The 25824-nt window shown below is 35.4% G+C and overlaps 1 protein-coding gene and 1 pseudogene across 12 annotated transcripts in view; one reads left to right on the top strand and one right to left on the bottom strand.

The window, feature by feature from the left end:
• Nucleotides 1-25824, bottom strand: part of MKLN1 (muskelin 1) — a 322457-nt gene that overhangs the window by 105346 nt on the left and 191287 nt on the right. For 10 of the 12 annotated variants that reach the window (XM_071221698.1, XM_071221699.1, XM_071221696.1 and 7 more), the window contains 3 exons: nucleotides 9034-9103; nucleotides 1515-1657; nucleotides 224-312 (listed from right to left, as the gene is read on the bottom strand). In XM_071221698.1, coding sequence (XP_071077799.1) covers nucleotides 224-312; nucleotides 1515-1657; nucleotides 9034-9103 — 302 coding nt within the window. Of the gene's footprint in view, nucleotides 1-223; nucleotides 313-1514; nucleotides 1658-2537; nucleotides 2685-9033; nucleotides 9104-25824 lie in introns of all 12 variants that reach the window. The other 2 variants (XM_071221701.1, XM_045191088.2) reach the window with 1 other exon arrangement.
• LOC112299806 (14-3-3 protein theta pseudogene) lies at nucleotides 13806-19945 on the top strand (annotated as a pseudogene).

Raw genomic sequence — 25824 nt, 5'->3', positions numbered from 1 at the left:
AGTAAACATTTTGGGCTTTGTGGACTATGCGGTCTCTTGCAACTACTGAACTTTACCACTGTAGTGCAAAAGCAGAACTAATGTTGCGGGAACAACCTGGGTGGCAGTATTCCCATAACATTTTAATGAAAAAACAGGAGGACTGCAGGATTCAGCTGGGCTGCACTTTGCTGACTGATGGTATAAAGAATTTATATCTATTTCAGAATACTAAAATCCTTACCTATTTTAATGAATCGACAAGGAAACATCTGTTCATCAATTTTATGCTTCAAGGTGAATGTTTCTTTGTTATAATCATTCTTTAAGCCACTGCGAAAAAAATAAGATAATCAAATCTGATTTCGTAATTTAGTAAATGCACTAAAACCCAGATTAAAACCTTACTCAGATTTTAAGATTAAACCAATGTTAAAAATATATGACCAAAGAAGTAGCTGAATATGAGAATATAGGTCAAAACTTGTACACTTGCATCAACTGCATTACTGTCTTCCAATTAAAAAATGGAAATGTGCAATGACTTAATATTCTTAATGTATAATTGAATATAAAGTATTCAAGCAGTAAGAAAATATTTTAAAAATTCACATTCCTATCTTACAACTTAAACAAGGCCAAATATTAGAATGTCAAAGAATTAAGTTATTTAATTCTGATGGAGATACCAATGTTCCTTTTATAGCTCAACAAATTTTCAAAGATGACCTTACTCTATTGGTTTAACAGCATACACTTTACCCTAAATAAAAATAAATTCATATCATCTTTCCACTTAACTAAGGTTGACACGAGTATTTATGGCAGTCGCTTATCTTCAGGTTGCCTGAGGTCCTGAAATACTTTCATGACTTAAATCAAATACAGTATAAATGTAATATTTACTTATATAGAGTATTCTGCTAAAGGGACACACCATGTCACAAAAGTATTCTAAAACCTCATAGCATTATTTGTCCATTCCACTGGCTATTTGATTTTTCATTAACTAGTGGGTAAATTAACCCTTTCATTCCTGGTGGCCTATGTTGTTAAAACTCAATTTTAATGAGCTCTTTCAAGTGGTAGGCACTGTGCTAGGTGCATTAACATACTTTTTCTCTTTTTAGTCTCCAATTTATAGTAAACACCCAGAATATTACTCTGGATTAGGGCAACCAATCTTAATGTTTTAGAATCTATATTTTTATAGCAAAAATTTTATTAAAGCTGGAAGTATTTCTGAAGTCATTAAAGTCCAAAACTAAGACTAAAACATCACAAGTAAAAATAAAACAAAAATTTTTATTCTTTTTTGTCTGGTAACAATATTAACTAGTATCTAGTGGTTAGAAAAAAAAAAAGCTAACTCAAGCCACAGTATTAAAATAAGTCACTAGAAATAAAACAGTGGAAATATTCTTTTCTCCTTGGGGAAAAAATATCAAACCATGCAGATTTAGCTACAAAGAAACTAAACTAAAACTGCAGCTTGTTTAGAAGACAATTCTTTCCACCCCATAATCATAACTCACCTGGATAATAGTTCTGTCATGTTTTCTTCATTCATTCCACCAAAGACTTTAAATTTCTTCAAATTACAGACATGCGTTTTCTCATACTTTCCAAATGTTATATTCTGGACTATAGCAGGCCTTTCAAGCTTCAGAACCAAGTACTAAAAAAAGGAATGAACAAATTATACTCTCCTCTATTTAAAACAAAGAGACAAGTTTAGCCCTGGCTGGTGTGGCTCAGTGGATTGAATGCTGGCCTGTGAACCAAAGGGACACCGGTTCAATTCCCAGTCAGGGCACATGCCTGGGTTGCAGGCCAGGTCCCCAGCAGGGGCAGTGCGAGAGGTAATCACACGTTGATGTTTCTCTACTTCTTTCTCCCTCCCCTTTCTCTAAAAATAAATAAATAAAACCTAAAAAAATAAATAAAGCAAAGAAACAAGTTTAGAAATTAAAATTTTAGACAGATAACAAAAGTACATATAAGGGCTATTCTGTTCATCCTGTACCAGTAGATTTTTTTTTTTTATTCTAAAGAATAGTATGCAACAGGTTTATATAGACTACCACAACACTACCAGTTTTCCCAGGGAAATACATCATCATGAACACCATAGGTGAAGGAGGAAAAAAGGACTGGTGAGATAACTTATAATCAAAGAATGGCATTCATTAAAAGATAATAGACAGCAAATAACCAAATAAAATAAGATTAGAATGCAAAAGTAACAATTACATGCTCATCGACTATAATAGCAAATTCAATGTTCAAAATCAGTGATAAAATTTTAAACCTAGAAACCAACAAGAGATTTATCAATCACCCATGCCAATTTTATAAATTAAAACACCCAGACCTACTATAAATATGTCTACTGAAGCTCGTGTTTTCCTATTACACACAGGATAAAAATGGGATCATTTTATCAGTTTAATTAGGAAATACATCTTACATTATGCAGAATGTTTTCAATTATAAAAAATTAAGAAGGAAACTACCACTGATTGAATACATGGGGAAAATGATTCACAGATACTTGCTGGAGTGGCTTCATGCTTCATTTTAGTGGGTAATACAGGTGATAAAGATGATCAGAAAGAAATCAGTCGTCCTACTTCATCCCGTACAGAAAAATTAACTCAAAATGAATCCACTTAATCCAAAATTGATTCGCTAAGATCAAAGACCTAAATGTAAGAACGATAACCATAAAACTCTTAGATGAAAGTATGAGTAAACCTTCATGACTTTAAATTTTACAATGAATTCTTAGATATGACACCAAAAGTATAAGCAACAAAATATAAAATAAATTGGACTTCATAAAAAATAGTTTTGTACATCAAAGGACACTATCAAGAAAGGGAAAAGACAACCTACAGAATAGAAAAAATATTTGCAAATAATATATCTATTAAAGGTTTAATATCTAGATAGAATATATAAAGAATTCTTATAGCTGAACAACAAAAAGACAAACCACCGAATTCAAAATGGGCAAAGGACTGCAATAGCTCTTTTCACCAAAGATAAACAAATGGCAAATGGGCACGTGAAAAATGTTCATCTCTACTTATCAGAGAAATGTAAATCAAAACCACAATGCAACAAAACTGTACACCCACTATGATGGCTATAATAACATAAAAAAATAAAATAGTAAGTATTGGTGAAGATGCAAAGAAACTGGAACTCATACATTGCTGGTGGGAATGTAAAATGATGCAGACAAAGTACAACATAGTTTAGCAGTTCCTCAAAAAGTTAAATATAAAATTATTACATGGCCAAGGAGTTCTACACCTAGGTATATAAAAAGTCAAAAGGGTATTCAAACACACACTTGTACATGAATGTTCAGAGCAACACTATTCACAATGGCCAAAAGGTGCAAACAACCCAAAAGTCCATCAACTGATGAGATGAACAAAAAAGGAGTATTTCTAGTAGTCAGCCATAAAAAGGAAGAGTACTGATATGTGCTACAATGTGGTTACACCTCAAAAACACGCTAAGTGAAACAAGTCAGACACAAAGGTCATATATTGTGTGATTCATTTACATAAAATATTTAGAAGAGGCCCTGGCTGGTGTGGCTCAGTGGATTGAGTGCCAGCCTGTGAATCAAAGGGTCTCCCATTCAATTCCCAGTCTAGGGCACAGGCTTGGGTTGCAGGCCAGGTCTCCAATAGGGGGAGCACAAAAGGCAACCACACACTTTGATGTTTTTCTGCCTCTCTTTCTTCACCCTTGCCCCTCTCTAAAAAAATAAATACATAAAATCTTTTAAAAATATATTCAGAACACGTAAGTCAGTTAAGAGAGAAAGCAAGTTAGTGGTTGGCAGGAGCTGGGTTAAGGGGAAAAGGAGAGTGCTTAACTGATACCAGCTTTCCTTATGCGGTGATGAAAATATTTTGGAATTAGAAAGAAGTGATAGTTGCACAACACTGTGAATATACTAACTGCCACTGAATTGTACACTTAAAAAATGATTACTTTTATGTTGCATGAACTTCACCTCAATAAAATAAAAGAATGAAGCTGGTGGTACATGAAAGATGATGATGGTATGATCACAGTTAATGTGAGCAGTAACTCTGTCACATTGCTCAGATTTTTAAATGCACTATCTCATTTTAGTAGGAGTAGGAGGAACAGGAGTAGTATAACAACAACGATGATTATCTTCCTCATCCTCATTTCACAGATGAAAAAACTCTGGCTTGGACAGACTAAGTACATTGATTATAGTTAAACAGCTAATAAATGACAGACCTGAGATTACGAATCAGTCAATCTGACTCTGGTTTACACTGTTGGGTGGCTGATGCAGCCTCCATTCTCAACCCAATTCTTACTAGCTACCTGCCAGCCAAGAGTAAATATATGACAAAATTCTGGTCACTAAGATGTTAAGCAAAAGTTTTCTGTAGGCTAAGTTTTGCTTTCTGAAACAAATGCTACCTCTTTGTTATTTGAAATTACAGGTGCAATAACCACTATGCAACAATAAAGAGAAAGATCAAGAGAATCTCAGAGATGGTCATCGGTGAACCGCTCAACTTTTACCACCAGCTGCTTAAATCTAGTTCTCTTCTGTGTCTGGGTAGGAAAGGGTAAAGTGGCTATTTGTTTAACCCACTGCAATAGGACCTTCTGTTATCCAAAGCTAAGAGCATTCCTGATTCAATGACTTCAAAGACAAAGCTTTAACTACTACACAGTAACTACTGTTTAAGTTTACATGCTGCTTACACTTTAAGTAGCTATTAAAACTTTTTATTATTAAACTATAGTTTGCACATAATATTTTATTAGTTTCAGGTATACAACAAAAGGACTCAACATTTATGTATCTAACAATATGAAAACCACATCAAGTCTAGTAACCCTCTGTCACTGTGTAAAGTTATCAAACTATTACTGACTATATTCCTCTTCACCTTTTTGCCCACCTCTCCAGCCTCCTCCCTTCTAACAACTATTAGTTTGTTCTCTGTTTCTATGAGTCTTATTTTTGTTTGGTGTGGTTTGTTCATTTGTTTTGATCTTATTTTATTTTTTAATTGAATTTATTGGGGTGGCTTTGGTTCACAAAAGCATATGGGTTTCAAGTACACAACCTAATAAAATATCATCTGCACACTGCACTGTGTGCTCATCGCCCCAAGCAAAGTCTCTTTCTCTCTCCATCTCCCCCGACTTTGCCCACCTCCACCTAGCCCCCAACCCTTTTCCCTCTGGCTATCACCACACTGTTGTCTAAGTTTATGTGTATGGATATGTTTTTTGGCTAATCCCTTCACCTTCTTTCATTCAGTTCCCCAACCACCCTCCCTTCTGACAGCTATCAGTTTGTTCTATTTATCCATGCCTCTCTTTTCTATTTTGCTTGTCAGTTTATTTTGTTCATTAAATTCCACATATAAGTGAGATCATATTGTTTTTGTCTTTCTCTGACTGGTTTATTTCACTTAGCATAATAATCTCCAAGTCCATCCATGCTGTCATAAAAGGTAAGATTACCTTATTTTTACACAAAGGCCAATAGTTTTCCTTTGCATAAATGTACCATAGCTGTTTTATCTACTCATCTACTGACGGGCACTTGGGCTGCTTCCAGATCTTGGCTATTGCAAATGACACTGCAATGAACATAGGGATGCATATATTCTTTCAAATTGGTGTTTCCAGTTTATTTGGATATATTCCCAGAAGTGGAATTGCTGGGTCAAAAGGCAGTTCCATTTTTAATTTTTTGAGAAAACTCTACAGTTTGTTTCCACAGCAACTACATCAGTCTGCATTCCCACCAACAGTGCATGAGGGTTTCCTTTTCTCCCCATCTTCACCAGCACTTATTGTTGATTTATTCATGATAGCCATTCTGGCAAGTGTGAAGTGATATCTCATTGTGGTTTTAATTTGGAGCTCTCTGATGATTAATGACACACAGCATTTTGTCTACTGGCCATCTGTATGTCTTCTTTGGAGGAGTGCCTATTGAGGTCCTCCGCCCATTTTCTTTTTAAGATTTCTTTTCTTACTTACAGACACAAGGGAAGGGAGAAAAAGAGGGAGAGAAAACTTCCAAGGCCAAAAGAAATACTATCAGGTCAATACAGTAAGTAATTAGGTCCAAACAACTTCATATGCATTTATGTCTTGATAAAATATTTTAGTTTTATCATTTGAAAAAATTAATAAACATATATTAAAAGAAAAATTTTTATTTCTACCTACTCCACTCATACCCCAACATGAGCTATAGAGAGAGGTATTTAGGGTTTATTCACTCTGTGGTGTCATTCTCATATCATGCTATACATTCTAGCACCCATGCATATATGCAAGTCTTTCCTTCTGGAAGGCAAAAAAAAAAAAAGGAGTAGCTAAAAGGGGTTGAGTTTGATTTCCACCCTTCTCTAGATAACCCATACTATTAACTTTCTTATCTGCTTAAGCTGCATATATTAAACATAATTAAAATTTCTTACTGACAGAGTAAACACTATGAGCATCAAACAGTTCATTCTAGTAACAGTAATACATACCTTAGATCATTGCAGAAAGTTTACTAGATAACACTATCCTGGAGTCTACTAAAATACAGAATATTACTTATCCTTACACTAACAACTCCCTAAATGCTATATTTTTGTCTTTCTATTTTTTACTTAGGTTTTTGTCTTCTTCCTCATGACACTTGGTTAGTTGTCAGCTTGCTGTTAATGTGCCTATCTTTTACAGCTATGCCCATATGCACAAAGTTGCTTCCAGTTGCTGAAACCTAAAAAAATAATTAACCATATAGAACATTGTATCCAATGTATTAGTAGACTAGAAAAGGCCCTGAAGACTTAAAATGTCATCATGATGAATTTGATTTTTCAGAGTCCTCTTTTCTTCTCTAATTCTCAAACCTGTTCAAGTTATGCTAAATTAATTGTTAGCTACAATATAGTCACTCTTTATTATTTATGGATTTCATATTTGTGAATTCGCCTACACACTAAAATTTATTTTTATCACCAAATCCATATGCACAGCACTTTCACAGTTATTCCCAGACACACACAGAACAGCAAAAAATTTGAATCTCCTAATGCATACTCTCCCAGTTGAGCTCAAACAAGGGACACTATACCTTCTTGTTTTAGCTCTCGTAATATAAACAAGTCCTTTTTGCCATCTATTTAGTGCCATATTTTTTATATTTTTTACTTTCTGTTAGTGATTTCACTGTCTAAATTAGTCCCCAAGTATAGTGCTGAAGTGTTATCTACTGTTTCTAAATATAAGAAGGCTGTGATGAGCCTTACAGAGAAAATATGTGTTAGGTAAGCTTCATTCTTCAATGCTAATGAATAAATAAATAAAATATATAAAATAAAGTGCCTTTACACAGAAACATACATAAAGTTATATATTGACTGGCTGATGAAAATGCTATGACCAGAGGCTCACAGGAGCCTAACTCTTATGAGTTACAATGAAAGATCCACCTGGCTGGTACAATCTAAAAATCAGCCATAGAAAAATGGAGAGAATACAATGCATAGGAACTTTCATACACTGCCAGTGAGAGTATAAATTATACAGCCTTTTTGTAAAACCAGTTTTGCATTGCCTGATAAAAGTTGAACATACATACACCCTATGATGCAGTAATTCTACGCCAAGGTATATAGCCCAAAGAAACTCTTCTATATGTGTACCAGGACACAACATACAAGAATGTTCATAGAACCCTGTTCATAATAGCAAAAACCTGTTGTTAAAAAAAAATCAAAAGCTTATCAAGTACAAAATGAATAAATACATTCTGGCATACTCATACTGGAATACTAACAGAATTAAAAATTAACAAACTCCAATTACACTCAGAAACATTAATAAGTATCAAAATGGTAAGCAAAAAAAAAAAATCACAAAAGATTAATGAGTGATTTATTTTATATTTATGTAAAGTAAAAGCCAGACAAAGCTCAAATCATAGGATAATTATAAACATATACATATATAATACTGTAAGAAAATGCTTAACAAGAGATGAAATAATTACTGGAATGGGGTTAGAGGACAAATATTAGATGGGGATCACAGGAGGCTTCAAAAAGTTGTAGTCAAATTCCATTTCTAAAGTTGGTTGATGAGTAAATAGGTATTTGTTCTATCATTCTTTACATTGTATATATAAGGTGTACATATTCTTTGGACATATATTTTGCAATGAGACACTTAAACATTTGGTGATAAAGGTATGCAAAGAATAAAAAGAAATAATATAAAAGAAAAAATAAGTAGAGAGACTAGGTTTCCAAGAATTACACTAAAATAAAAAAATAAAGTAACTTTTATTTATCCATCTGCTTTTTTATTTATCCACGTATCGGAACATTAGTTTTTCCTCAAGGATGTGGAAATAATAAGTGTTAATACTTAAGGTATATAACTGAAAGAATACTTACCTTTAAATTCAGATGACTTCAGATACCACTTGTTAAGGAAAAAGTTTACCTCATGGTCCTGATGTCATCTAATTATATTACTTTGGTAAAATAACAAACTACATTAAGTTCATTTTTCTTCAAAGGTAGTCAATGAGTCAAAGTTAAACTCACTAATATTTCCTTAAGCGTATACAGAATGGCCTGAGTTTCAGTGAAGTCACCACCTCTGCTCAGGTCGGTGCTCCAACCACTTACTGTTCAGAACAGTAACAGCCCATCAACCAGTTCTTGTTAGTTAACATTTTCCTCAAAAGGGATCAAGAAACTTACTTTTGCATCATTAATAATCCAGAAAAAAAATAAATTAGATTTTAAATGTTCCAGTAGACAGAAGTAAAAAGTATGTTTCATCAAATCCTATACTACATTTGCCTATGAAATAAAAATGTTTCCAAAATTTAAACAAAGAGGAAATATTTACCTCACAATGTCAAACACTGAATAAATTCTATAATTATCAATTAAGCACCTATTTAAATTTTGACTTCTAAATGATATCAAGTGCTGCACATAACCTTACCTGGGGAGGATAGTTGCTCTCTGAAGACCATCTTGAAGATTGGTCATTTGGTTTATCCACTAAAATGTTCCTGAAATAAAGCAAAGAAAATTAGAGCAATTAATTAAAAGAGTAAGTGAACATAAATATGCAAAGAGGCATAATGTACCAGATACTAAAATTATTATCGTTACATAATGTCTGGAACTTGAACAAGAAAATGAAAGAAAAGTAAGAAACAGAAATCATCTATTATGTATAAGATTTTAAAAGGTTGCATTTCAAACAATTGAGAAAACCAAGAAAAATATAGTTCTACTTCACACTAAGTGACAAAATGAATTACAGATGTATTAAGGGAAAAAACAAAGCAATAAAGTACCTAATAATAAATAAAACACCATATATACATGTTATATTAGATACAATTACACTGTATTATCACATATTACATAAACTGTTGCATATTACATATTATATAATATGTATGTAATCAATCTTTGGATCAAGAAAGTCTTTTAAGCCCATGATCAAAAGCAGAACTGTAGGTAAAAAAAGAAACTGACATAACTTTGGAAGATGGTGCTTTCATTGGAAACTGTAGACTAAAGACAAATGGATAACTGTACTTTATTTGGTAAAGTTGTCTTTCACAGGAATATAGGTTATTCTGAAACAATTTACACATATACTCAGGTTGAACAAACAAGTAAATGGATGGTAGATGGTGGGAGCCAACCTTCTCACTTTGGAGTGAGAAGTTACAGAAAAGCAAGAAGTAGGAGGTTAGAATGAACCAGCGTTACTGGATTAGAGTCAAAGATATCAGTGGGAACTCATGTTTAGCATAATATAAATAGATTAAGTAATTACAGATATGTGTCCATATACATACACACACACAAACAGCATTCCTACCTCTGCTCACTAAGAGGAACTAGAAGTAGTGACAGCTCAGTAGCAATGAGTACACCCAGTACCAGATCTTGGTTTCTACATACCATAGTCCAACTAAGTAAACAGGGACTGTTGGGCAAGTGGCCAATTCTAGGGTCAGGGCAGGGTTTTCAGAAGATTAATGCCAGAACATCGTGTAATATTAAAATAAAATACAATAAAATAAAAGTTGGGGTTTGTCAAAGGGACACAGAGAAACCAACATGAAAGAATGAAAAAATGGTCAAAGCTGAAATAATATAAACACCACAATAAAGTAATACTGGGTTATAACCCAAGTATAAAATAAATATCAATGAGTCCATACAGATATAAATAACCCCAGTCTCACAATCAGAAAAACAATAAATGCAAATTGAAGAACATTCCACAAAATACAAGACCAGTAGTCCTAAAACCTCTCATTATAATGAAAAGCAAGGAAAGACTAAAAAACTGTCACAGGCCAGAGGAGAATGAGAAAACATGACAACTACAAGTAGCTGACCCTGGAACAACATGAGTGTGAACTGCTCAGGTCCACTTAGACACGGATGTTTTTCAATAAATAACTGTAGTACTATGACTGCATTTTCTCTTCCTCATGGTTTTCTTAATAACATTTTTTCTCTAACTTACTCTATTGTAAGAATATAGTACACAACACAGAGAACATACAAAATATGTGTTAATCAACAGTTTATGTTATTGGTAAGTTGGGGGGAGCGTCAAAAGTTACATGCAGATTTTTGACTACACATGGCCAGTGAGTGCCCCAACCAGTGTGCTGTCCCAGGGTCAATGTTACCTTGACTGGGATCCTGAACCAGAAAGTGGGCATTAGTAGGAAAGCTAGTGAAATCCAGATAAAATGTGGACTTTATGTAATGTTGGTATCTTAGTTGTGCAAATGTAATAATGTTTCTTAGTTGTGACCATGCTAATAATATACGAGTATGTAAGATGTTAGCAAAAGGACAAAGTAGCTGAGGGGCATATGGGAACTCAGTACTACCCCATAGTACTTTTACCCCTGCTACTTTTCTGTACTGTGGGCCAGGTCCTCAGTTGGAGGCACACAAAGGAAACACATTGATGTTTCTCTCTCTCTCTTTCTGCTTTCCCCTCTCTCTAAAAATTAATAAATAAAATCTTTAAAAAGAATAATAAATGGCCTAAAATTACATAATAGGATATCCTTTGGATTGGGTGAACAGTAGAAACATCGCTGTATATACCTCTAATAACAAAGTAACTCATGAAAAGTAAAAGATATATAAGGTAGATGCGAACTTTGTAAAACTGGGGGGAATTTAAAACAAAAAGTATTAACTGTATGAAAAAATAATTATATAATAATAGAGTTCAAAACATGATAGTAATATAATTTGTGAGTTTTAAACAAAAACAAAAATAAAACATACTCCTGCAAGACATATGAGAAACTAGTTTAGGGCAATGACTATTACCCACCATCGCTACTGGTATAGCTTTTCCTTCTTCTCATTCTAAGGACTAAGGAAGAGACATTAACAATACCAGTTAACTAACTATCCCTATGTCTAAAGTGAGAAATATCCAATCCCCAGCCTCTACTATGGAGCTAACTAGCAGTGATGTATTCTGTACCTGTGACTTTCCCTTACAACTATCTCCATGTCAGCTAATTGGGCTGACCAGAGACCTATGATAAGGCCAGTATGAAAATAAAATTATAAGACAATAAAATGTATATGTAAACCAAACCAATGAAACAGAGAAAAGATATATAGAATAACAATAAGAAATATAAAAAAAATACAAGAAAATGAGAAGAATGTAGCAGGGGGTGGGGGTGGATGGAGGTGGAAGAGGGTAGGGAGGGGATAAATCGTAATGTAAATGGTCATAGAAAAACATACAATAAAATTTAAAAAGAGAGAGAAAGAAATGTGATGTGTACATGAAAATAAACCCCCAATGTCAACCACTTAAAAAAAGAACATAGCAGACATAAAATAGAGACTCCAGGGAACAAGAGAGAATAGAATTGACGGCTTGTCAGTTCCAGTTACCAGAAGGCTGTTTCTGACAACCAAAAGAATAAGACCACAGCACCCTTTTAAGTCCTCTGTGACTAATTTTAACATTTTTCTATTGTCTGAAAAAAATAACCAAATGACAAGCAAAGAAAAGTTATAGAAGACACAATTCAGTATAGAAATTATAGAATTCAATAATAAAGACTAAACTACTAAGGTTAAGTATCTGCCATTTTAAAATATATTTAAGCTCTGACAGGTGTGGCTTAGTTGGTTGGGCATTGTCCTGCAGAGCAAAAGGTTGCTGGTTCAATTCCTAAGTAGGATACATGCCTGGGTTGCAGGTTCGGTCACTGGTCCAGACATGTGCTAGAGGCAACCAATCGATGCTTCTCTCTCACATCGATGTTTCTCTCCCTCTCTTTCTCCCTTCCTCCCCCTCTCTCTAAAATTAAAAATAAAACCTTAAAAAATAATTTTAAACATATTAATATATTTAAAATGCAAATAATAACTAAGAACTGGCCAAGAATAATTGGCAAGGGAGATGGGTTGAGGACCAAATTGGCTTCCTATTTCCATCAGGGTTAATTTACATTTTCACTCCTACCAATGCAGCATGAAAACTGAAGGTAATAAAAACGAACCATCTTGATGTCTCTTAGACAGACTACAAAGGCAAGGCTGTGAGTAATTAAATAAATTCTTCTATGAGGACTATAAAAACTTATAGTAAATCACATGGAAAACTGAAATGTAGAATACAGCGTTACTTTTTCCAATTTATATGCTTCTATTTGGCATAGTTTTAAATGTACTATATCTATATACCTACTACCAATTAAATGTCAGAAGCAAACTATTAAAATTCATTATGAAAAGATAATTTATTGGACATTTTGGGTTCAAGTCAGCAAATTAAAAATCTTTTCTTGTTTGAACATGCTCAAACACTAAGAGTTTTTTTTTTTTTTTTAAGAGTAGGTTTCAACTCTGGAATATTTTCCTTTCTGTAGTTAAAAACACCCTACTAACACCTGTGCCCTTTTGTTAAATGTGATAAAATGGATCTAGAAGAAATCAATTTCAACTACAATCCTAAAACCATGGGGCTTGGCCACTAATTGGCTGGACAACCTTAAATACATCACATAATCTCACAGGGCTTTAATTCTTTTATTTGTAGTGTAAAGGAAAGGTTGAATTCCTTGGTCTCAAGTTTCTTCTGCCTCTTACCGGGGTAGGGCAGTTTCACTGCACAACTCTGAAACACCATGCATGAGGCCACATTAACATTCTACAATTCTATCAAAAGCCTTCATATCCTTCATTCAAGTTATTTCCTATAACCAAACCTCCTCCTATACATCAGTCAATAACAATACACTATCTATCCATTGATCATAACAGAGCTCAATACGTGTGAACACTCTACTGGGGTAACATCAAAACAGTACAAGAATGGGTTACCTGTGGCGAATGGGATTATAATCTGTTTTTAATAAATAATAAATGTACATAGTAAAAAAGCGTACAATAGAAATCTGTAATTCACAATGCAAAATATTCAAGTCATCTTTGAATATTCCTGTCTGTAGAGAGTTAAAGAATATAATAATTATAGCTACACCAAAAACCACTTATACTTGTACATACTGTAGAGGTTTAAGACTCACTTCCAAATACGTTTCAATTTTCACACAGGAACCTATTATAATAGGGAAGGAGCCCTACCTATCATAAACTGAAAATGCATTTATTCAACAAATATTTACCACGTTCTATATGCCAAACACTGTGCTAGACTCCGGGAATACAGTGGTACATGAGATAGACATGATCCCCATTTGTGATGCTAACATTCAAATGAGAAGCCACAGAAAACAGAGTTGTAAACAAGATCACTATAGACTGGTAAGTACTGTAATAGAAACAGGGGCTGAGATAGGATAGGAGAGTTCTTTACTTCGGGTGGTCAAAAAAAAAAAAAACCCCACTATGAAAAAAATGCTAACTACACTAATTAGAAGGAGCCACTCAAGTAAAAATAAAGGAAAAGTTTATTCTTCACAAAGGAAACAACAAGTTTAAAATCCAAGCAACAGAAAATAATTTGACCAAGGAAATCTGAGAACTGGGTAAAGTCAATGTCCTCACAGACCCCAAGAGAAGGTAAACTCAAAGAAGGCAGGAAATCTCTAAGAGGGCCTGAGAAAATTTTTTAAAATGCTGATTCTAGACTCTAAGAAAATTTCAAGAACTATCCTACAAATATATTATAAAATTTAGAGACAGAGACCCACCCTGAAGAGAAACTGCAGGGAACAGAAAACAAATTAAGCAAAGCATAACAAATGACAACCCCCAGGAGAAATAAGACTCTCATCCTTAGTGGGCGGAGGTCCAAGCAACACAGACCTCAAAAAGTACCACAATAGCAAAATATATTAAAGGTGCCTCTTCACAAAGCAAAATACCTGGAAAACATACATATAAAGGCAAAAAGCCTCTAAAAGGCTCAAGATAGTCTCAATTTTTTAAATACTTCACAAAGGAGAAAGAGAGAGGCCTTGAGACACAAAGCTCAAAAACTGCAGTGGCTCACCCATCCCTGCTGCCTGGCTACATTCTTCCTTCTAAAACTACTGGAAAATGGAACTTGTTTAAACACGAGAAGCTAAAATGAAAGCCCACACTAAGATATTGTAGGAAAAATATTAAATGTGAAACAAGCAACATTCTAACAAATAAAAACAAGTGAGAAAATTATGGCTAAAAAAAAATGATGAAGATTATTATTTCAAAATGACCTAAAAGAAATTAAGAAAATAGCTGAAACTTTTAAGCAGCAATAAATCAAAATTACAATAGCTCAGAAATATTATGACTAGACAATAGGAAAAGCTATTAAGACTCACAAAATGAGGGCAATAGCTTTCAGGGGAAAAAAGGCTAAATTAGAAAAAAAAATTTTTAAATAGACTTTCCATCTTCCCCTAAAACAAGCCCCCAAAAGAAAAACCAGATTAGAAGATGAGTGAAAATAATGTACCAGAAACAATAAAAAAAAGTAGCAGTAATTAGGTGACCCAATAAATATATAAGCAGAACCAGACAGGTATTTCAAATTATGCTGCATGCAAATCTTCCTAAAGACCAGAATCTACACAATAAAAGGAGACATAGTATATCAGGGAAATTCAAACCAGAATATTCTTAATATAAACTTTAAAGACTTTTTTAAAAGGTATTTAAGCCTCCAAATAAAAAGACCAAAGTAAAAAAAATCATAGTCAAGAAACTTCACAACAGCTATATTTTATACCTTAAATACAATGAAACAAAGGATTTTAAGATACCCAAGCACAAATTAAAATGGGAGTCTAGGACTTTATATAGTCAAACCGTGCATCAAATTGAAAAGTATAGATAGTTAACAACATGTAAAAGTTTTCTGAGTCCCTCCTGAGAAACTATGGACTATCATATCCAAAAAGTGAGGTGAAAATATTCAGGATAAAATCTGGTCATATGAACTAAAGACATTTGACTACAGAATTAAAACCATAGGATAAAAATGATATAACAGCATGTAAACATATTCAGCAACAATGTAAGAAAAAAACAGATAAAAAAATGAAAGAATAGACAGAATAAGTGGATGTTAGAACAGACCGGCAATTTTCAATTAGTGTGCCACAAGAATTTTTAAACCACATAATACCTATTTAGTCAAATGCACTGACTTCTTTTCCCTTAGATTGTCAAATAAAATAATGACAACAACCCACACAACAATAGCTGTCCAGTGTGAATGAATCAAAATTATAGCTATTTTTTGTGTGTGAGATCAGCAAAAATATTTTTTGGTGTGCCGCAGAATTCAGTAATTAGTTTATCTGTGCCATGAGATGAAAAAGGTTGAAAATTGCTGGAACAAACTTATTAACTGCCTCACAAATATTAACTCCTGGAAGGTAAAGATCATGACTTAAGTTAGATGCTGGAGAGGGAGGGAAGAAGTAATACAGATATTCCTAGCTTGCTTCCTCAGGGAGACTTAGAGTGTTAACATTAAAGAGACTGGACTGAAAGGAAGCAAAAACAAAATAACACACACTCCATCCTACATGCCAAAAGAAATTTATTTTAATATGAAAAAAGACATAGTAAAAGATTTTATGAGCATGTGTGTATGTAAAATATGCCACAAAACACTAGGGAAGAACTGAGATCAATATATCAACAAACAAAATTAGCTTAACACAACTTAAAAAAAAACTTTTAGATTGATTAATAAGGCAAAAAATCCAATTCTATGATGGATACAAGAGACATAAATAAAGTGATTTCAGTAGTTATAAATTTTAAAAGGATTAGCAAGGACAGACCAAGCAAATGCAAATAATAATGCAGGACTGAAATGTTGATTTCAGACAATGAAATTCAGAGCCATAAACAAGAATAAGGGCCCTGGCTGGTGTAGCTCTGTGGATTGAGCGCAGACCTGTGAACCAATGGGTTGCCCAATAGATTCCCAGTCAGGGCACATACCTGGGTTACAGGCCAGGTCACCAGTTGGGGACATGTGAAAGGCAGCCACACATTTGATGTTTCTCTCCCTCTCTTTCTCCTCCCCTTCCCCTCTCTCTAAATAAATAAATAAATATTTTTTTAATTGGTTAAAAAAAAAAAAGAAGAAAGAAAAACAGTACTTTAGATCCCCAGCCCTCCTAGGGATTGGTCCCACTGAAGAAGGGCACGAGGCCAGCCCCAGGAGGAGGCCAGCCTCGAAGCAGGTCTCCTTAGGTACGGCTCCTGCAGGAAGCCTGAGCTCACATGTCTCCTTCGATGGTTTGGTGACTGCCCTCACTGCCCTCTCTGTCCCCATAGAGAAGACGTAGCTGATACAGAAGGTAAAGCTGGCCTAGCAGGCCCAGTGTTATGACAACGTGCTACCTGCATGAAGGTCTCATTGGCACCGAGCTGTCCAACGAAGAGGGCAACTGCTCTTGGTGGCCTACAAGAATGTGGTGGCAGTTTGCCAGTCTGCCTGGTGGGTCATCTCCAGCATTGAGTAGAAAAACTGACACCTCGGACGAGAAGTTGCAGCTGATTAAGGACTATCAGGAGAAAGTGGAGTCGGACCTGCGGTCCATCTACACCACGGCTGTGGAAATGTTTTTATTTTATTTTCTTAAATTATTTTATTGTTATTCAATTACAGTTGTCTGTGTTTATCCTCCACCACTCCCCCCACCCCAGCCAAATCCGCCTTCCTCTTGCTTCCACGCCCTCTTGGTTTAGTCCATGTGTCCTTTATAGTTGTTCCTGAAAACCCTTCCCCCCTGCCCCTCATTATCCCCTCCCTCCACCCCTCTGGTTACTGTCAGATTGTTCTTAATTTCAATGTCTCTGGTTATATTTTGCTTGCTTTTTTCTTTTCTTGATTAGGTTCCAGTTAAAGGTGAGATTATATGGTATTTGTATTTAATAGCCAATGCAACGTATCCAGATGTAAGGTCTTCTATCTGAAAATGAAGGGAGATTACTTCTGGTACCTTGCTCAAGTTGCAAGAGCTGATGATCAAAAACAAATGATGCATAACTCCCAATGAGCTTACCAAGAGGCTTTTGATATAAGCAAGAAGGAGATGCAGCCCACTCACCCAATTCATCTGAAGCTGGCTCTTAACTTTTCTGTAATCTACATGGAGATCCTGAATAACCCAGAGCTTGCCTGCACACTAGCTAAAACTGCTTTTGATGAGGCCACTGCAGAACTCCATCCACTGAATGAAGACTCATACAAAGACAGCACCCTCATCATGCAGCTGCTTTGGGATGACCTCACATTATGGACATTAGACAGTGCAGGAGAAGTGTAAGATGCAGCAGAAGGGGCAGAAAACTATATACAGGGTGTCGTCCATCTTTCTTCCCTCCAGAAACCTTTGTACACACCTCCATTCCTTATTCCATTTGGACTTTCTAGAGCAAAGAAACCCACTCATGTGTATGGAAACAACTGTTTATAGTCTTTTCACACTGCAGCTTTGGGAGAAAACTCCTTTCCTTGATTTGTGCTTGTCTTGGCCTTCGTGGTGCGCAGCTACTGCTGTAGAAGAGTATTAATAGCTTCATTTCACATAAACATAAGTAACTTCTAAACACACAGAGGACTAAAAATGTATCTGGTATTTAAGTAATCTGAACCAGTTCTGCAAGTGACTATATTTTGTATTACTGTGAAGATATTAAAATGTAGTTAATTACAATTTAGAGTGTTTTATGTAACTTCTTATTTCTATATTCCCTCCCTTGCTCCTCTTTGGGGCTTTCCTTTCAGTAAGCAGCTTCTCCATGTTCATGTATTCCTTTTGGGTAGGAATCCAGAAGTATTAAATTGAATGAAAAAGCATTTGGTATTTCTGGGCTGGGAGTCACAAAGTGAAATGCCTCCTGTGTCATATATGGGCGGGGGGGCTTGTATATCTGTGGCAATAAGGGGTTTCCTTCTTTACTCTTCATTTGCTGCTGTTTCAGCTTACAACTTCCCTTCCTAATAAAAATTCACTTATACCTCCTGCCTTTGTAGTTCTGGTATTCACTTTACTATGCAGCAGAAGTAGCATGTTGCTGCCAGAATATAAGCATTGCTTCTGGCAAATTTAAAGTTCATGTCATTTCTTAATGCAGTAGAATGGGGAAATAAGTTGAAGTACACAAGTCCAAATCTAAGACTTTAGTACTTTTCCATGAAGATTTGTGTCTGATGTTTGTTATTTATAGAGCTGGACCACTACTGTGTGTTGCTAATCCTTTACTGTAGTCCCAAAAAGCCTTGTGAAAATGTTATGCCCTATGTAACAGCAGAGTAATGTAAAGTAAAATTACATTTTATAAACCTAAATAAATAAAGAGTAGTTTAAATAAGCCACTATAGTCTACAATACACATACATTTTTGTCTGCTATACTAATAAAATTTAAAAATACCAAAATTCAAAATAAAAAGTAAAAAAAAATCTATATAAATTCTTAGGTCAAAGGAGAAATACAAAGCAAAGTGTAAATTTCTACAAAATAATATCAGTAACAATGTACTTTCTTACGGAGCTTTCTGCAGTGATGAAAATAATCTGTATTTGCACAGTCCAATACTAGACAATAGATACGTGGCTATAGAGTATATAAAATCTGCTGATTCGACTGAGGAACTGAGTATTTATTTAACTTTAAATCCACCTTAAAATGCTACATGAATTTAGTGGTTATGAAATACTGCAGCTCTCTAGAGTATAGTATAAATTCAAAAAATTTAGTAACTACATCAACATAAACTAAAAATTAAACATATGAAAAATTTAAAGTGGAAAAAGAACAGGCAGCAAAATACAAATATCAAAAAAAAAAAAAACCCGCTAAAGACCAAGAACATCAAAGTAGAGACTATTTTAAGAATCACACAGCTACTCTGCACAAGCCTATGGAGATAGATTTTAAGATTTTATTTTATTTATCTATTTTTAGAGAGAGCAAGGGAGGGGGAGAGAGAGAGGAAGAGAAACATCAGATACATTGACAGGTTGCCTCTTGCACACGCCCAAATGGGGGCTGGGCCTGGCCCACAACCCAGGCATATGCCCTGACTGGGAATCAAACCAGTGACCTTTCAGTTCACAGGCCAGCACTCAATACAATGAGCCACACTAGCCAGGGCACAGAGATAAATTTTAAAACTTAGATGAAATCATTAACTCTTTGGGGAATAACTGGAGCAACTGAGCCCAGCAGACATAGAAAGTCTAAATAGAGAAATTTCCACAGAAGAAAGAGAGAAAGTTATCAGAATTCAATCATCAAAAACACCAGGTACAGAATGTCCCAAAAAGGAAATCTTTTTTTTTCTTGATATTTACACTTTTTATTTTATAGTAACAGGACCAAATATTAGATAATTTTTATTGAAGACACTTTTCATTCCATGTCACAGACCCCACATCCCATCCTTTCCACCCACCCCGGACTAGGTAGCCCATACAACAACCTAGTGCTGGCCTTTCATATTCTCTGTTCTTATGTCTCGTATAACCCTATGCAGACCTGTAAATGCAGGTACATATACATGTGTGTACAGGGAGGGGAGGGGAGCTGGTGAAGACTGCTTTTTCTTTTATTAAGTATAATTTATTGATTATGCTATTACAGTTGTCCCATTTTTTTCCCTTTTGCCTCCCTCCACTGGGTACCCTCATTCCCTCCAGCAATGCCCCCCCCACCCCGTTCATGTCCATGAGTTCTTTGGCTTCTCCACTTCCTATACTATTCTTAACATCCCCCTGTCTATTTTGTACCTAACAATTATGCTTCTTATTCCTTGTACCTTTCCCCCCCTTCTCCCTCCCCACGGATAACCCTCCATGTGAGCTCCATTTCTATGACTCCATTCCTGTTCTAGTTTGTCTTTGTTTTTTTAGATTCCATTGTTGATAGCTGTGAGTTTGTTGTCATTGTCATTTTACTGTTCATAGTTTTGATTATCTTCTTTATCTTAGATAAGTCCCTTTAACATTTCATATAGTAAGAGCTTGGTGATGATGAACTCCTTTAGCTTTAGCTTGTTTGGGAAGCACTTTATCTGCCCTTCCATTCTAAATGATAGCTTTGCTAGATAGAGTAATCTTGGATGTAGGATCTTGCTTCTCATTTCTTTAAACACTTCTTTCCAGACCCTTCTTGCCTGCAAGGTTTCTTTTGAGAAATCAGGTGATAGTCTTATGAGAACTCCTGTGTAGGCAACTCTCTTCTCTTGCTGCTTTTAAGATTCTCTATCTTTAACCTTTGGCATTTTAATTGTGATGTGTCTTGGTGTGGCCCTCTTTGGGTCCAAGTTGTTTGGGACTCTCAGAGATTCCTGGACATATGCCTATTTCCTTTGCAAAATTGGGGAAGTTTTCTTTCATCATCTTTTCAAATAAGTTTTCAAGTTCTTGTTCTTCCTCTTCTCCTTCTGGCTCCCCTATGATTTGGATGTTGGAACATTTATTGTCCCAGAGGTCCCTAAGCCTCTCTTTTTTTGAATTGTTTCTTTTTTCTGTTTCAGTTAAATGTTTATTTCTTCCTTCTGCTTCAAATTGTTGATTTGAACCTTGACTTCCTTCCCTTCACTGTCAGTTCCCTGTATATTTTCCTTTATTTCACTTCGTATAAACCTTCACTTCTTCCTTTATTTTGTGGCTGTACTCTATCATTTCTCTGAGCATCCTGATCACCAGTGTTTTGAACTCTGCATCTGACAGGTTGGCTATCTCCTCATCACTTAGGTTTTTTTCTGGAGTTTTGGTCTGTTCTTTCACTTGAGCTATATTTCTTCGTCTTCTCAATTTGGCAGCCTCCTTGTGTTTCTGTGTATTAGGTAGAGCTGCTTTGACTCCCATGTTGGCACACTGGTTATCTTGTAAGGGGTGGAGCCTTAGGTATTTGGCAGGATGGTGCAACCCACTTTGTCACTCTGTGACGCTGTATATAGGGAAGGGATCAGAGAGGGAACAATGTTGCTTGCTTGGCTCTCACCCCACTTCTAGTCACTTTCCCTACCTCCCATAAGCAACTGGCACCATTCTAGCTGTTGCCCTGGTACTCATTTCCAGAGTAGGTAGGTTTGCATATTTCTAGGACCCTTTGGGCCCATTAAAACACCAGCAGGTTCTTCCACTGCCTAAACTCCCACTGGTTTTTATAGGCAGAAGTTATAAGGCTTTATTTTCCCGGCACTGGAACCCTGGGCTGTGTGGTCTGGCCTGGGGCTGAGATCGCTTGCTCCCCAGTTGTTCCTCTCGGTTTTTATCTGCTGCATGTGACTATGGGACCGACCATTCCACTGGCCACTGCTGCCACACACCTTGCCATGCCACACTGTGTCCTCTCTGCCCTTCCTACCTCTCTGGATGAATGTTTCTTCTTTAAATCCTTGGGTGTTGCACTTCCATACAGTTCAATTTTCTGCAGTCCTGGTTGTTTTTTGTTTTTGGATTGGTTGTTGTCCTCCTTATGGTTGTGTGAGGAGGCAAAGCAAGTCTACCTATGCCTCCATCTTGGCCAGAAGTCCACAGTAAGGAATTCTTAATATTAAAACACTTAAAAAATAGATGGTCGCCATATTACTTAAACTATTCAAGAACATATGAAAAAAGATAAAGGTACATTTTAATGAAGACAGCAGAAACCGATATTAAACCTGATAGAGACTGCTAATAGAAACACACAGAAAATAACTCTTCATTCATACCGATACAAAAAAAGTCTCATCTGAAAATCCTATGAAATGCTAGTTAACAAAATCCTATAGCATTAAAAAAAAAAAATCAACACCTAGTAAATGTTATTCCAAAAAGCAAGGGTGGTTCATTATTAGAATCCTCATTAATATAATTTATCACAATAATTGAGATAGAGAAAAAAATTATTACTCATATCTACACATGCCCCCTAAAAAGCATTTGACAAAGTTTAACACTCAATGAGAACAAAAGCACTCAATTAAAAAAAAAAGTTGACGGGTACATCTTTAACTACATATACACAAAGTCTGTCCAGAAAGTATCTAGTCATGTACTATGAAAAACAAAGACATTTATTGAAGAAGATACAAGACACAAAAAACACTGTACATAGGACAATGTTACCTCAGTTCCCTTCAATATAGGCACTTTGGAACCTCACACAGTTCTCCCACTTCTCATTGGCTACCCCACTGTATTTCCCTGAATCTCACTGACAGTCTGAAATCTCTTCCCTTTCAAAGGTTATTTTACTTTTGGGAAAAGCCAGAAGTCACAGGGTGCCAAATCTGGGCTGAGTCACCTGGGTGATTTGACATTTTGCCAAAAACTCTGCACAAGATGTGATGCATGGGCAGGTGTATTGTCACAGTGAAGCTACCAATCACCAGTTGCCCATAGCTGCAGGCTTCTGTATCATCCAAATAGTTTCTACAGAGGAGTGTGCCAGCTGAACGAAAAATCTGAAGCAGATTTGTTGCTCTACTTGCTCAGTCATTTGGAATGCAATGGCCACAGAGTACACATGCTCACTCAATGGCATCTACTGCCCCCACTGACGGGTATAGTGAAGTCGTCATTGTTCACACATGCACATTCCAGTCCACTCTCTTTAGTGGCCAACTTATATCGATGATGTACAAACCATTCTCGTTATATTAACAATGGTTGGACTTTTTCCAGACAGACCTTGTATATATCTCCATCCATCCAAAAGCCAGCACTTTATTTAGCTAGAAGCATTTATCTAGTGTTTAGGAGCATTTCTGCCGAAATCAAGGACAAAGATGCCCATTATCACCACTATTAACTTAAAATCAAGGTATTAGCTAATATAATTTTAAAAAGAAAAGCTTTTTAAAAGAAACTTTACAGAGGGACTTCCAGATTCAGCTCCAAAATCTAAGAGGTTTTAAGGTGTCCATCACTCCCATCTAGACAACAAAATAAAAGCTGAACAAACTAAACATCAATGACTTTTCTTAAATTGCTCAAATAGCTAAGGTCACTGGGGAAACCAGTAATCTACCTGTAATCTGGAGCAACAAAGACAGAATCACAGCTGAGATCAGCTTATTTGAAGCTGTAGTTCCTAAACAAAAGTGTACTTCCTAAACCAAAACTGAGGAAACCTGTCACCAATAGATCTGCCTTGCATAAATATTGAAGGAAGTTTTTGGATGTCAGAAACTTACATCTACATAAAGACTACCAGAGAAAGATTAATGAAGATGAACAGAAACTTGTATTGTCGTATTCTTTTCTTTTTACAGGATTTTTTTAAAAGATTTTTATTTATTTATTTTTAGACAGAGGGGAAGAGTGGGAGAAAGAGAACATCAGTGTGCGGTGCCTCTTGCTCGACCCCTACTGGGTACCAGGTCCACAAACCAGGCATGTGCCCTAACTGGGAATCAAAGTGGTGACTCTTTGGTTCACAGGCCGGTGCTCAATCCACTGAGCCACACCAGCCAGGGCTTTCTTTTCTTATTCTTAACTGTTAATAGATAACTGCTCAAAGTAATAGCAACAATTTATTGGGTGATTATAGCATATGGAAAAAGAAAATGAATAACAGAAATGTAATAAAGGATGAGAGGAAGAAATCAGAAATACTCTAGTATAAGATACCTGAACTACCCTAAAGCAGTGTGTTGTTATTTAAAGCTGGATTAGATCAGTTGTAAAATTAGTCCCAAACTCTGGGATAAGCACTAAACATGTTTAAAATAAGTGTAAATGATATGCTAAAAAAAAGAGAGAAAATGAAATCATATTAAATGTTCATTTCAAATCGCAGAAAACAGAAAAAGAGGAAAAAATATGAAAAGAACCAAATACATGCAATTAATAGAAAACAATTATAAATATGGTACATCAGCAATTTACAACCAATGTGCTACAAGAATGTTTACAACATGCAATACCTGACTATTAGTCAGTGGCACTGACCTCTTTTCCCTTAGATTATCAAGTAAAAAAAATGACAACCAACACAATAGCCATCCAATGTGAAGAATCAAAATTACACCTATTTTTTTTGTTAGAGTGGAAAAAATATATTTTCGGGGATGCTGCAGAATTTTAGTCATTAGTTTATTTATGCCATGAGATGGAAAAGGATGAAAATCACTGTGATAGATAATTCAACTGTGTCAATAATCAATTTAAGTGTGGTCTAAATAAACCAATTAAAAATAAAATGAATTTAAAAAAGTGAATATGCTGCCTAGAAGAAACCCACCATAAATATAAAGACACAGACAGAAAAAAAGTAAAGAAACGGAGAAAGCTACACTATGCTTTCAAAAGAAAGCCGAAGTAGCTATATTAGTATCAGACAAAAGACTTAAGAACAAGGAAAATCAGGGATAAAGGCAGCATTACATAATGAAAAAAGTGTCAATTCTCCAAGAAGACATAACAATGTTTAATGTGTTTGCACCCAAAAAAAGTGTCAAAATACCTGAAGGGAAAACTGACAGAACTGCAAGAAGAAGCAAATACACTATTATAACTGAAGACATCAACATTCCTCTATTAGTAATTGACAGATCCAGCAGGCAGAAACTCAGTACAGATAACAGTTGATTTAAATAGCACCATCTATCAACTGGATGTAATTAACATTTATAGAATATTTTACCCAACACAGCAGAATACACCATTCTTCCCAAGCTCACACAGGGACATTCATCAAGATAGACCATAAAGCACATTAATAAATATGAAATAATAGAAAAATCACGAAGTCGCTCTTAGACCATGACAGAATTAAACTAGAAAATCAGTAATAGAAAGACAGGTGGAAAATCCCAACATATGTGGATTAACATACTTCTAAATAGTATGTAAGTCCAGTCTCAATATAAAATTTAAAATATATTAAACAAAAGGAAAATGAAAACAAAACATCAAAACTTGCATGATGCAACCAAAGGAAAAGTTAGAACAGAACTTATGGCATTGAATGCACAATGTTTTAGAAAAGAAGAGAGATCTAAAATCAAACACCTAAGCTTCCACCTCAGGAAACAAGAGAAAGAAGAGTAATTGAAGCATAAAGCAAGCAGAAAATACAAATAATGAAAAAGCAAAAGTTAATAAAGCTGAGCCCTGACTGATGTGGCTCGGTTGGAGCGTCGTCCTGTAACGAAAAGGTTGCAGGTCTGATCCCCAGTCTGGGAGCATATGGGAGGCAGCCAATCAATGCTTCTCTCCCACATCAATGTTTCTCGCTCTCCCTTCCTCTCTCTCTAAAAAGCAATGAAAAAGTGTCCTCAGATGAAGATA

Source organism: Desmodus rotundus, chromosome 6, assembly GCF_022682495.2.
Source record: "Desmodus rotundus isolate HL8 chromosome 6, HLdesRot8A.1, whole genome shotgun sequence".
Taxonomy (NCBI): domain Eukaryota; kingdom Metazoa; phylum Chordata; class Mammalia; order Chiroptera; family Phyllostomidae; genus Desmodus; species Desmodus rotundus.
Note: the sequence above shows the minus strand (reverse complement) of the source record. Positions and strands in the feature narration are given on the sequence as shown.